General features: G+C 54.0%; 1 protein-coding gene across 2 annotated transcripts in view; it reads left to right on the forward strand.

Annotated features, from left to right (window-relative positions):
• Positions 1-9,104, forward strand: part of LOC103610764 (probable phospholipid-transporting ATPase IH) — a 37,373-nt gene extending 28,269 nt beyond the window's left edge. Inside the window, exons 11-14 of one of the 2 annotated variants that reach the window (XM_008594858.1) lie at positions 328-393; positions 1,205-1,308; positions 3,701-3,866; positions 8,847-9,104. In XM_008594858.1, coding sequence (XP_008593080.1) covers positions 328-393; positions 1,205-1,308; positions 3,701-3,866; positions 8,847-8,939 — 429 coding nt within the window. In that variant the 3' untranslated portion in view covers positions 8,940-9,104. Of the gene's footprint in view, positions 1-327; positions 394-1,204; positions 1,309-3,700; positions 3,867-6,223; positions 7,705-8,846 lie in introns of those variants that run through there. The other variant, XM_008594859.1, reaches the window with a different exon arrangement.
• The last annotated feature ends 5,028 nt before the right edge of the window (positions 9,105-14,132 follow it).

Raw genomic sequence — 14,132 nt, forward strand, 5'->3', positions numbered from 1 at the left:
TGTTAGGACCGATGAAACAGTGAGAAGGCTGAGCAGGGCAGAATATAGCAGGGCCAGCAGAATGGTCAGAGTAGTGGACTCTCAGCCCATCACCCGGCACAGAATTGGTGGCGGGAGGTGTCTATTCAGGAGACAGGGGGTCTTGCTGTGCTCCAGGGGGGTTTTGGCCAAGCCATCTTCTTTTACTTAGTTACAGGATTTCTTTGGCGGTGGAAGTGTTGGCATGCAAGGACCATAAGGTATATTCTGTAGAACTCTTGTTTTGAGTGTGAGAGAGGAAAAATACATAATAACAAGAGATCGCTTGGACTATTTTTCCCCAAACAGATATTTGGAAACTGGACCTTCGGGACACTGGTGTTCACTGTGATGGTATTTACGGTCACACTAAAGGTAAATTATTCCACGTTCTTTTTCGTCCTCCAGCCACGGTTAACCCTGCTGTGTGGAGATCTCACCCTCTCTGAACCCTCTTAACTGTAAATCTGCACAGGGCCCGAGGCCACCAGTGCACACAGGCCAGGCAAGCTCCTGGGCTTCCCAGGTGTGGGGTTCTTGCATTTTAAATGCATAACATGCGTACCTCGGCCCACCTGGGCGACCCCCATGCGAGCTTCCAGAATTACACGGAAGGTAAATTGAGGAATGAGTCTTTCCTCTATTAAAGGATTCACATTAGAATTGCTTTAAATAGCAAGCAGCCCCACCCCCAATATAACCAAAATATGCTTTAATTGAAACAAATTAGCATATTTTGGAAAATTCAGCTCATTTTAAAGGCAAGTCAAATTCTATATAGAATATAGTAATGAAAGTCCCCAAACCTATCAGACTGAGTCTTATAAAGTGGCCTGGGAAAACTCCTGAAGAACTTTTCTCAGGCAGTACCATAAACCGACACCTTACTCTGTAGCCCCCGAGTCTTCCCCTCGGTCTCGCCTTCCGTGGGACCTGGGTGCGGGTTTACTAGGAGTGTCATTCAGAGGGCTGTGCCATTGCCACCTCCTTTTTCTCCGCTGGAAACGTGAAGTTTGGTTTTGTTTTTCCTGACGTTTTCTGCAGGTATTCAGTTCTCGTGGTTGTGGCCGTGGTCGCTGGGTTGGGTGGGTCTGGGTTTGCGTTGTGTTCTTTCCTGTCCGTCGTGGCCGCTGCTGACGTGCCCGGGCAGTGCCACTACCGACCATCGCCTCTTCTCTTCCTGCAGCTTGCTTTGGACACACGCTACTGGACTTGGATAAACCATTTCGTCATCTGGGGGTCGCTGCTGTTCTACGTTGTCTTTTCCCTACTCTGGGGAGGAATTATCTGGTATGAATTTGATAAATATCATGTGATATTGTTACCTTAACAGTCCTACACTGTGTTTACCAAGGGTTCCTGACGCATTTTCTGTACAACCTCATTCGTGGGCTTGAGCATCTGTTGAGTGCCTGCTGTGCGCTGGGCATCGTGCCGGTGCCTGGATACAGCAGGGGGAGAGGACAGGATTCACCCTGCCCTTGTGGGGGAGACACACTAACGGGTAACGCAGGAGAGCGGTGTCAGACCTGTTGCCCCTCAGATGGAGGAACAGACCAGGGCACTACCTAGGGGACCTCTCAGATCGTAAGGCCAGAGGTAACTTCTCAAAACGAGTTGTCGTTTAAACTGAAACCTGGAAGAAAATCAGCGTCTTCACAACAGGCCACCTTTACTAAACACTCCCGAGAATGAGGCACCTTGCGGAGAATCTGACAGTCGTGTCACTGAGTCTTCACACGGCCACATCCTCCACACTAGGCAAGTGACAAGACAGAGGTCGTGCAGTGAACACCAGTGGCCCTGGAGCTGTGCAGCCAGCACCAGCAAGGCTGCTCCCGAGAAGGTGCCTGTGGCTCAGCGGAGGCAGCCACGTGTGCGAGCCTGGAGCACGTGCAGAGCCACACAGGTCGGGCGGGCAGTCCGCAGGGGCAGCCTGACGGGGCTTGTGGCCTGCCTCGGTGGTCACCAGAGGAAGGAAGACAGAAGAATGCAGGGGGTCACCCTCTCAGCAAGCCAGCTGTAGCCACCGTGGTGCAGGTGAGCTGGTGGCCTCACAGGACATCCAGTTTAGAGATGGTGACAGCAGACCAGTCCAGAGACTCAGTGGAGGCAGTCCTGAGCCGGCCAGTTGGGCCAGGCGATGTCGACACCACTCCCGGCACAGTAGTCTCCACCCTTCCCCACTGCCCAGCTGGTGAGCTCTTGTTCATTCCTCAAGACCCCACCTGCGTGCCCCTCACAGGCAGGGCAGCTGCCCCTCGTCCCCAGGCGCCAGCACGGGCATCTCTCACCACTCTCACTGCAGGACAAGATTTCCTGAGCAGGGCTGGAACTGGGACCAGGACCTGGGCGTGTGTGGCGGCCCCCACTGGGCAGGCTGACCTCATGCTAGCCCTGGCCGACTGTGGGGCCAGCAGCAAGGTCCTTGTCTCTGTGAACCCCATGGCGGCACGCAGCCAGGAGAGCAGGTGGCCCTGAAATCGCCTGAAAACACGCCTCAGCCCTCCCATCCCTGACTGTCCCTCCCGAAATGGTGATCTCGGTCCATGCGCGGCCCTAGTGGCCACAGGGCATGTTGCACGGTCCCTGGAGACACAGGGAGAAGCCAGATGAGCCTCTGTGGGTCCCTAGCAGCCCCACCAGAGCCAAAGAACCAAGGTTCCTGCAAAAGCCACGTGTCTCCATGGGAGGAATGTTTCCTCCCGAAACGTCCCTCACTCACTCCTGGGCCCTGGGGTTGAGGTTGAGGGGCTGCAGCCCTGGAGGCTTCGGTGAAGAGCCACGTGGCTCTTGCATCTGCTGTCCAAGGATTTGACACTAAGATGTAGTAGAACCCACGCCATTACCACAACCGGGATGAGACCCCAGCCTTCTGCTCTCAGGAGCTGCAGGGACCCCACGCCACCCCGGGCCTTTCCAGCAGCTTCTGACGACCGGGTACCGCTAGGCGCCTGCCTGCCTCTGCCTTCACAACCCCTCCCTTTCACCGTCCACACGAAATACAACAGCCGGACGGGGAGGGGCTTCACCTCTGTGTCCCCAACACTGCTCACGGTGCCCGGTACACAGGAGGTGATTAATAAATGTTAGTTGGAAACACATATTAAAGAAGGAACGGCGTAACCCAGTTTAGCATCCTGCCGGTGATTCCTGCATCCCTAACACGTGTCGCAGAGCCTGATGTGCGTCTTTTCTTTGAGTGGGAAGTTTTCCTGGTAGGAGGTCACTCCGTGCTCTATCTTGGCAGAAGCGTCAGGTGGTTAACCTGCTCTGCTCATCAGAACAACGCACGTCTTCTCCACATTAACCACCGCTGATGGGGTTGCGCTTCCAAGACAGGGGAAACTCCACCTGGTTCAATCACTTTTCTTTTGCTATCCTGAAACTGAACATCAGGGACTCCGATTGTCCCTCTGAAACAACCGTGTAGAATTCCTTCCTCCCATTCCCACTCGTGACACCCCGGCATTACAGAGCAGGCTCTGTGTCCCACTTTTTACGTAGCAGATTCAGAGCAGGCAGGTCGATGGCTTTCCCGTTGACTGTAAGCGACAAAAGAAAAATTCCCAGGACAGACAGCCTCCCTGTGTGAGCAGAGAACGCACGTCGGGGTCCGGGTGTCCCCCAGCACCCTCTGATCTGCCACCGCTGTTGCTCTCTTCTCCCCTCTGCCCTGCAGGCCGTTCCTCAACTATCAGCGGATGTACTACGTGTTCATCCAGATGTTGTCCAGTGGCCCCGCGTGGCTGGCCATCGTCCTGCTGGTCACCGTGAGCCTCCTTCCCGATGTACTCAAGAAAGTCCTGTGCAGGCAGCTGCGGCCGACAGCAGCAGAGAGAGCCCAGGTACGAGCCCTGCCCAGCTGGGGCCAGTTTCCGGGTTTTAAGGTTGGGAAATAATAAGTATAATAGTGTAAGAGGTTTGGGTTTTATAAAAATGTGGTTAGTCTGAGTACTACTGATGAATTTCATAAAGATACATGACTTTAAACGTTCAATTAGGTAGAATCCAAAATGAGCAATGTTTAATTGTGTGTTTAGCCCTAAAAAGTCAGCCAACATAAGAAAAAGAATAAGAGAACAAAGATTAATACAAAAGACAAATTATTTTATGCAAATCCAAAAAAGTTTTTCAATGAATCCTTACTTTAAAGGTTAAGTGACCTCATTTTTAAGGATGGAGACTTCGGCTTGGAACTTCTGAACTCCTGTTAGGAAGCACTGGGTACTGGTAGGGCTGCTACTTTTCCACACTCCCAAATTGGGGCTGACAAGCTGAACTCTGGGGTCAGGAAAGAACTGACCTCTGCAGGAGGCCCACCTGGCGCAGGTGCGAGCAGGGGCTGCCCCGCCCCCTCTGTCTTCTGGAGCAGCCACAGCTCTGGCCTCAGGTTCTGTGGGGAGTGAGGGGGGTGCAGGGGCAGCCCAGGCCTCGGGTTGGGGGCTGGGTAACCGCTCGCCCCCTGCCTCGCCCCGTTCTGTGGCTTCAGCAGCAAACCTGACTGTGGATTTGGGGCAACGTGACAAAGTCCTCGTGTGTGCTCTGGGGTCTCCCTCCCTTAGGAGTTTATTACAAATGCAGATTTTTAAGTTCCATCCCCAGAAGTTCCTCATCAGGCTACGGGATGGGCCCTGGAACAAGTTCCCCAGCTGGCTGTGTGCCCACAGAGGCGCAGGACCTCACCGAGGACACAGGAGGCACAGGCCACAGCAGTGGCTGCTCCCGCAGGACATGAGCCCTCCCTGGAGGAGACGTGGAGAGGGAGGGGACAGAGGGCACATGCTTGCTCCCCACAGCTCTGATGGCACCAGGGGCTCAGCCTCCAGGTGTTTGGGGTGGAACACAGGTAGCCTTACCTGGGGTTGGCACGGCCCCACCCACCACCGATCCCCGACAGTGTGAACGGGATCCTGGTTTGTATGCTTCCTTCAAATGTTTGTGGTAATTTAAAATTTGAATCCAATACCTCCAGTTCCCACTAATTGCCTCCTTTACGCCTCCTGCCCTAGTGTGTAAAATTGGTGCTGATAAAAACTCACGATGAGGAGACCTCTTCCCAGCAATAGTAAAAACGTCCATACACAATTTACCATCGGTTGCTTAAAGTCATCTCTAAACAAAACTCATGGAGGACAGGGATATGTTCACAAATCGGAGCCCTTTCCCCTCTGCTCACAGGCAGGAGAAATACAGCAGAATGCCGTCCCGCTGCTGCCTTCCAGGGAGGTCCTGCTGCGGGGTCCCAGGGATCTCTGGTGTTAGGACTCAGCTGCCCCAGCACTTCAGTGGAGAACGTTGTTGACCCCACCCAGCAGCACCCATGGGAAAACACAGTCCACCAGCACTTTTCTCTAAACAAGATCATGTGCACTCATGACAACACCCTGTGCACAGGGGGTGCAGTGACACGTGTTCATGACAGCACCACGCACAGGGGAATCAGAGTTGTGGGTCTGACCCCAGGAGATAGCAGATGCACCTGTCTCTTTAGGCTCATGACAACACCCTGTGCACACCTGTGACACGTGTTCATGACAGCACCACACACAGGGGAATCAGAGTTGTGGGTCTGACCCCAGGAGATAGCAGATGCACCTGTCTCTTTAGGGGGAGTCCGCTGGGTCCCCTGGCCATGGCCACAGCCAGGTGGCTCAGTACTTACAAGACCGGGCTCCAGGCACCACCTAGTAGCAGACACTCACAGATGTCGAGGTGTGTGGTCAGACATGCCTGAGCCCGACAGGGTTATGCTCTGCAGGTGTTGAGCGGGCTCCTCACCCCGGGGCCCCTTGGAGCTTTGTCATGAAAATGTGCACAGCTTCCAGAAGGAGGCAGCTGAGTGCTGGCCCCAGACGCGTCTGACCACAGGACACGCTCTGCAGGATATCTTCTGGAAGGGGCATTCCTTAGGGGCACATTGGAGGGGCTAGTGAGGAGCTTGCCTGTGTCATCCTTTGCTTTACGGTCCCGCTGCTGTGCTGATGTCCATGCCCAGGAGGCGTGCAGCGGGGTAGCCCGGGCAGTGTCATTGCCAAACTGAGCAGCATTCATGTGCTGGACGTGCTCGCCTTATTCAACTCACCACTTCTCTTGTTTCTCTCTTCCTTCCTCGTCTCCTTGTCTTCTGACCACTTTGCCTAAATAACCTCTGCCTGTCTGAACACGCGTGCTGGGCGTGGCGCGTGTGGCCGCGGGATGGCAGACTGAGACCCAGTGCCTTTCTGTCGAGCAGCCCACCGTCTTCATGCTCTCTCAGACCTCCAGCAGTCTGAGTTTCTGACGGAACAAGGTGACGCTTTTCTGCCTTTCTGCATGTTTGGGATGGTGGTCTCAGGACAGCGGAGGGTTGCTGCCCGCCCGGTGCACGTACTCTGGCGTTTACATCTGTTGTCTAACAACCACCGCACCCAGAAACACCCTGATAACGTGGGTCTTGAGACGTAGGCATTGACCGTGGGCTGTGCTCCCTCAAGAGCAATAGACCATCAGTGTCCGTTAGGATCAGGCCCCCTGAGGCTGGGCTCACGGCGTCTTTGCTCAGGCACAGCCAGGGCCACGTGCTGTGCCACATCAAACTGTCACTCACGCCATCCGTTCAGTTCCTCATGCACAGAGGCACAGGTGTGTCCCACAAGCAGAGTTCTCTCAGCGCTGCCTTCCCTCCACAGCCCATGGAGGATGGGCCACAAGGCCTCACCACATGCTGACCTCTGCACCCGTTCTGCAGATGGGGAAACTGAGGACAGGCCCCAGAGCACTGCAGGAGAGAGGAGACAGCCAAGCCCCTCTGACTAGACAAAAGGCAGGAAAGTGTTTTGTGTCCAGTTCCCTTTTACTTTTTTTTTTTAAACAAATTCCCTTTTCACTTTTTTTTAAATACTTTTTTTTTTATATTTAGAAAACCCTTTTAATTTGCTTTAAATGATCATGGGCGCCTTTCTTGGCAATGCAGATCCACCCACATGGCATTTTTCTGTGGCAGCTGCTCATGATCAGAGCCTCTTCATCCAGATCAAGATTTCAGGGACCTGATGTTGCCTGGAGATCGTGTTCTGTTTATCAGTTTGTTCATGTCCCTAAATACATTTATGTATGCCTCGAAATGAATGATATTTTGAAAATGCATATTTTTGTTTTACCAGTGCAGAAAAATGCCTAAAGCAAGAAAAAGGCTTTTAAAAGAATAATAAGTTCCTCTCCTTTATATTTTAAACCCTATCTTTTAACTAACTAGATGGTACATTTTTTAAGTCCAGGAAATTAATGGCAATCAAATTTGTCTAATTTCATGCCATCAGAATTTGTTAGAATAAATTACATAATTTCATCTCACTCTTTACACAAAAACATTTAGGAAATTGTTAGGAACACTTGAACAAGTCACAGGAGGTCCTTATGAAACTGATTAAATTATGCCAATTTATGCCAACTCTGGGCTGGAAATATTCAGCCATTGATGTGGCTTATGAAGAGTTGGTTTGCTCTGGATGCATGCAGCACCTGTGGGAGAAGGTGCCCTGAGGTTTCCATGGCCACCGTGGTAGGGCCTCAAGCCTCAGGGTGACGACCGCGGCATTGCCAGCACCCACCCTAATGCAGAGCCCTGCTGCCACACGCCCGGCCCACACAAGACATGCTCTGTGGTGCTATAAGGCTTCCCGGAGTCCTGCCAGACTTTGGAGGAATAAACATTCCATTAGTCTTTATGTGGAAAATATTTTACTTCAAATGGATGGGAGTTTTTCTTTTAACCTACTCCTATTTAAAAAAAAAAAAAAAAGTTACAGGCACCAGGTGTATGTATTATATATGTGTGAAACTTACACATACGATGCATGCGTACTTACCCCTCTGACCATCTGCGTATTTGCACGTGACGTCATTCTGCATCACTGTCCCCTATGAAGGGCAGCAACTCCATCCTTTGGTCGGTCCGTTTTCCTCCCGTGGACATTTGCCATTTCAAACCTGCAGTTCTGTGATTCAAAGTTCGTAGTCCTTCAACTCTTAAAATTCCCTTGTTCCTTGTTCCTGAGAAACTAATCCTTTGGTCGGTCCGTTTTCCTCCCGTGGACATTTGCCATTTCAAACCTGCAGTTCTGCGATTCAAAGTTCGTAGTCCTTCAACTCTTAAAATTCCCTTGTTCCTTGTTCCTGAGAAACTAAGAAGGCTCTGCTAGAAAATCTCAGGTCCGGACGCCCGGCCGTTGATGTGCAGCGCCTCGAGCGCCTCAGCCTCTAGGACACAGTGTGGCCAGGTCGCTTCTCCCTGGCAGTGGCAGGGCAGCTCCTCCAGGGCACATTGGCTGCGCTTTGTGGGACCCACAGCCCTGCCGAAGACATGGCGCGCGGAAGCTTGGGCGAGCGCGGCAGGAGCGTGGCTTTGGGATTCTGGAAACACATCCTGTCCTCTTGGCTGCGTTGGGAGCAGGGACTGTCAGGCAGTTCTTCCAGTGGCGGGACCTCAGGCCCTCTGCCACTTCTGGGTGCCATGGTCTCTCCTCTGAGCCCTGTCACTGTCTCTCTGTTCTTGGTGTGGGTTTCTCCACGTGGGCTGCTCTCCTCAGAACGAGGTCTGTTTTCCGGCAGAAGCCCTAGGCGCCCTTGCCTGCCCTGGCAGCTCCAGGACAGTCACGCACAGACTCCACGACAAGGGCTTGTGGCCTTCTCCAGGTCGGGGCCTGGGGACAGTGCACATCAGTGCTGACACAGTCACATGTCTACAGCAGCTGGGGGCAGAGGCCATGGCAGCCCCAGCCCAACGGTGGCCCTGCCTGTGTCCCTGCTGGCCACAGCCGTCTCAGTGTTTTTCCTCGCCCTTGCAGAAGAACGTGGAAGGCAAGGCATCGGTCAGCGCCACACCAAGCAGTGACGGGCCACTCCTGCAGGACCTCCTGCCGCAGCCGAGGTGTGACTAGCTCAGCGCTGGGTAATGGTATGGCCACTGCTGCGCTGTGTGCACGGGCCAGTGTGCTGTGACTCTCTCAGACTGTTTCCTCCAAAGTTTTGCTGTGTTGTGCCGTTTTGGAAACAGGTTCATGATTGGAAACAACAAATTGTTTCTTACACACACACATATGCTCTCACAGGTAAGTGACGTGCCTGCGAGTGAGCTGGCCACGTAGGGAGCACATCGTGTGCACACACGCATGCACACGCGTGCACACCCTCCCTGCACACATATGCGTGGCCCACGCTGCTCAACGCACGTGCAGGTGACACAGCCCAAGTGGCCGCGTCCAGGTCCAAGCAAGGTTGCTCCTCGTCCTCTGCACGGAAACAGCCTCACGTGGAAGGTCTGTGGGAAGGGTCCTGTTTGAAGTCAAAGTGAAGAACTGTATGACTGAGCCAGGTCACCGGTCAGATACTCAGGATGACCCCCATTGTCAGTGGCTGGAACAGTCGGCGATGTCAGTCAGTCGTGGGGGTTGTGAGGACCGCCACCTGAGCACNCCCAGCAGCACCCATGGGAAAACACAGTCCACCAGCACTTTTCTCTAAACAAGATCATGTGCGCTCATGACAACACCCTGTGCACACCTGTGACACGTGTTCATGACAGCACCACACACAGGGGAATCAGAGTTGTGGGTCTGACCCCAGGAGATAGCAGATGCACCTGTCTCTTTAGGGGGAGTCCGCTGGGTCCCCTGGCCATGGCCACAGCCAGGTGGCTCAGTACTTACAAGACCGGGCTCCAGGCACCACCTAGTAGCAGACACTCACAGATGTCGAGGTGTGTGGTCAGACATGCCTGAGCCCGACAGGGTTATGCTCTGCAGGTGTTGAGCGGGCTCCTCGCCCCGGGGCCCCTTGGAGCTTTGTCATGAAAATGTGCACAGCTTCCAGAAGGAGGCAGCTGAGTGCTGGCCCCAGACGCGTCTGACCACAGGACACGCTCTGCAGGATATCTTCTGGAAGGGGCATTCCTTAGGGGCACATTGGAGGGGCTAGTGAGGAGCTTGCCTGTGTCATCCTTTGCTTTACGGTCCCGCTGCTGTGCTGATGTCCATGCCCAGGAGGCGTGCAGCGGGGTAGCCCGGGCAGTGTCATTGCCAAACTGAGCAGCATTCATGTGCTGGACGTGCTCGCCTTATTCAACTCACCACTTCTCTTGTTTCTCTCTTCCTTCCTCGTCTCCTTGTCTTCTGACCACTTTGCCTAAATAACCTCTGCCTGTCTGAACACGCGTGCTGGGCGTGGCGCGTGTGGCCGCGGGATGGCAGACTGAGACCCAGTGCCTTTCTGTCGAGCAGCCCACCGTCTTCATGCTCTCTCAGACCTCCAGCAGTCTGAGTTTCTGACGGAACAAGGTGACGCTTTTCTGCCTTTCTGCATGTTTGGGATGGTGGTCTCAGGACAGCGGAGGGTTGCTGCCCGCCCGGTGCACGTACTCTGGCGTTTACATCTGTTGTCTAACAACCACCGCACCCAGAAACACCCTGATAACGTGGGTCTTGAGACGTAGGCATTGACCGTGGGCTGTGCTCCCTCAAGAGCAATAGACCATCAGTGTCCGTTAGGATCAGGCCCCCTGAGGCTGGGCTCACGGCGTCTTTGCTCAGGCACAGCCAGGGCCACGTGCTGTGCCACATCAAACTGTCACTCACGCCATCCGTTCAGTTCCTCATGCACAGAGGCGCAGGTGTGTCCCACAAGCAGAGTTCTCTCAGCGCTGCCTTCCCTCCACAGCCCATGGAGGATGGGCCACAAGGCCTCACCACATGCTGACCTCTGCACCCGTTCTGCAGATGGGGAAACTGAGGACAGGCCCCAGAGCACTGCAGGAGAGAGGAGACAGCCAAGCCCCTCTGACTAGACAAAAGGCAGGAAAGTGTTTTGTGTCCAGTTCCCTTTTACTTTTTTTTTTAAAACAAATTCCCTTTTCACTTTTTTTTAAATACTTTTTTTTTTATATTTAGAAAACCCTTTTAATTTGCTTTAAATGATCATGGGCGCCTTTCTTGGCAATGCAGATCCACCCACATGGCATTTTTCTGTGGCAGCTGCTCATGATCAGAGCCTCTTCATCCAGATCAAGATTTCAGGGACCTGATGTTGCCTGGAGATCGTGTTCTGTTTATCAGTTTGTTCATGTCCCTAAATACATTTATGTATGCCTCGAAATGAATGATATTTTGAAAATGCATATTTTTGTTTTACCAGTGCAGAAAAATGCCTAAAGCAAGAAAAAGGCTTTTAAAAGAATAATAAGTTCCTCTCCTTTATATTTTAAACCCTATCTTTTAACTAACTAGATGGTACATTTTTTAAGTCCAGGAAATTAATGGCAATCAAATTTGTCTAATTTCATGCCATCAGAATTTGTTAGAATAAATTACATAATTTCATCTCACTCTTTACACAAAAACATTTAGGAAATTGTTAGGAACACTTGAACAAGTCACAGGAGGTCCTTATGAAACTGATTAAATTATGCCAATTTATGCCAACTCTGGGCTGGAAATATTCAGCCATTGATGTGGCTTATGAAGAGTTGGTTTGCTCTGGATGCATGCAGCACCTGTGGGAGAAGGTGCCCTGAGGTTTCCATGGCCACCGTGGTAGGGCCTCAAGCCTCAGGGTGACGACCGCGGCATTGCCAGCACCCACCCTAATGCAGAGCCCTGCTGCCACACGCCCGGCCCACACAAGACATGCTCTGTGGTGCTATAAGGCTTCCCGGAGTCCTGCCAGACTTTGGAGGAATAAACATTCCATTAGTCTTTATGTGGAAAATATTTTACTTCAAATGGATGGGAATTTTTCTTTTAACCTACTCCTATTTAAAAAAAAAAAAAAAGTTACAGGCACCAGGTGTATGTATTATATATGTGTGAAACTTACACATACGATGCATGCGTACTTACCCCTCTGACCATCTGCGTATTTGCACGTGACGTCATTCTGCATCACTGTCCCCTATGAAGGGCAGCAACTCCATCCTTTGGTCGGTCCGTTTTCCTCCCGTGGACATTTGCCATTTCAAACCTGCAGTTCTGCGATTCAAAGTTCGTAGTCCTTCAACTCTTAAAATTCCCTTGTTCCTTGTTCCTGAGAAACTAAGAAGGCTCTGCTAGAAAATCTCAGGTCCGGACGCCCGGCCGTTGATGTGCAGCGCCTCGAGCGCCTCAGCCTCTAGGACACAGTGTGGCCAGGTCGCTTCTCCCTGGCAGTGGCAGGGCAGCTCCTCCAGGGCACATTGGCTGCGCTTTGTGGGACCCACAGCCCTGCCGAAGACATGGCGCGCGGAAGCTTGGGCGAGCGCGGCAGGAGCGTGGCTTTGGGATTCTGGAAACACATCCTGTCCTCTTGGCTGCGTTGGGAGCAGGGACTGTCAGGCAGTTCTTCCAGTGGCGGGACCTCAGGCCCTCTGCCACTTCTGGGTGCCATGGTCTCTCCTCTGAGCCCTGTCACTGTCTCTCTGTTCTTGGTGTGGGTTTCTCCACGTGGGCTGCTCTCCTCAGAACGAGGTCTGTTTTCCGGCGGAAGCCCTGGGCGCCCTTGCCTGCCCTGGCAGCTCCAGGACAGTCACGCACAGACTCCACGACAAGGGCTTGTGGCCTTCTCCAGGTCGGGGCCTGGGGACAGTGCACATCAGTGCTGACACAGTCACATGTCTACAGCAGCTGGGGGCAGAGGCCATGGCAGCCCCAGCCCAACGGTGGCCCTGCCTGTGTCCCTGCTGGCCACAGCCGTCTCAGTGTTTTTCCTCGCCCTTGCAGAAGAACGTGGAAGGCAAGGCATCGGTCAGCGCCACACCAAGCAGTGACGGGCCACTCCTGCAGGACCTCCTGCCGCAGCCGAGGTGTGACTAGCTCAGCGCTGGGTAATGGTATGGCCACTGCTGCGCTGTGTGCACGGGCCAGTGTGCTGTGACTCTCTCAGACTGTTTCCTCCAAAGTTTTGCTGTGTTGTGCCGTTTTGGAAACAGGTTCATGATTGGAAACAACAAATTGTTTCTTACACACACACATATGCTCTCACAGGTAAGTGACGTGCCTGCGAGTGAGCTGGCCACGTAGGGAGCACATCGTGTGCACACACGCATGCACACGCGTGCACACCCTCCCTGCACACATATGCGTGGCCCACGCTGCTCAACGCACGTGCAGGTGACACAGCCCAAGTGGCCGCGTCCAGGTCCAAGCAAGGTTGCTCCTCGTCCTCTGCACGGAAACAGCCTCACGTGGAAGGTCTGTGGGAAGGGTCCTGTTTGAAGTCAAAGTGAAGAACTGTATGACTGAGCCAGGTCACCGGTCAGATACTCAGGATGACCCCCATTGTCAGTGGCTGGAACAGTCGGCGATGTCAGTCAGTCGTGGGGGTTGTGAGGACCGCCACCTGAGCACTGCGTCCTGGGGACCTGCTCACCTGCGGGGATCCGCTGTTCCCCTGGCCGCTCCCGCGTGTCGCCGGCTGATGGGAGTGTGGGGAGGCAGCACGGGCCACGGGTGCATGGGGGGGCGGCTAGCGCAGGCCCTGGACAGGCCGTGGGCACCTCTCTGGGCGGGAAAGAGCTTCCACATCCATGGGTCTGCAGGGCCTTGGCTCCCACCGTGGGTGTGCTCTTCCCTGGGACGCTGCTGTGTCAGGGAGCGACAGGCCACCAGGGTGTGGCAGCTCTGGTGCAGCGGTGGGGGGGGGCCATCCCCGTCCCTCGGGGGAGGTCGGTGGGGTGGGTGGATCTGGACTGGCTGGGTTGGGCGGAGGGCCCCGCACCCGCCCTGACCGTGTCTTGTCCTCTTCCCACAGGACATGCACCCGCAGCCTCGGAGTCACTCTCCCCTCGCCTACCCGCAGGGCCCCCACCCCCCGGAGGTGGCCTGCAGGAGCTGGAGGGGCCCTGGCTGTCCACACAGCGGCCACGGGTCCCGCTTGGAAACGCCCTTGTAACCCCCGGAGGGTACTCAGTGGAGGCTCTGTGCTCCTGTGGACACCGCCATTGTGTCCCTGCCGGCCGTTGCTGTACTTGCTGAACTTCGAGACCCTCTGGTCCTCCTGGGGAGGGAAATGGCCGAGTCAGCCCCTGACAGCGTCCCCTTTTCCCACAGCCACCGTCCCCCCTCCGCATGGTGAAGCGGGGGCATCTGGGGCCATCTGCTGAGGCT

The sequence above is a fragment of the Galeopterus variegatus genome, unplaced genomic scaffold (genome assembly GCF_000696425.1).
Source record: "Galeopterus variegatus unplaced genomic scaffold, G_variegatus-3.0.2 Scaffold11745, whole genome shotgun sequence".
In the NCBI taxonomy this organism is placed as follows: Eukaryota; Metazoa; Chordata; class Mammalia; order Dermoptera; family Cynocephalidae; genus Galeopterus; species Galeopterus variegatus.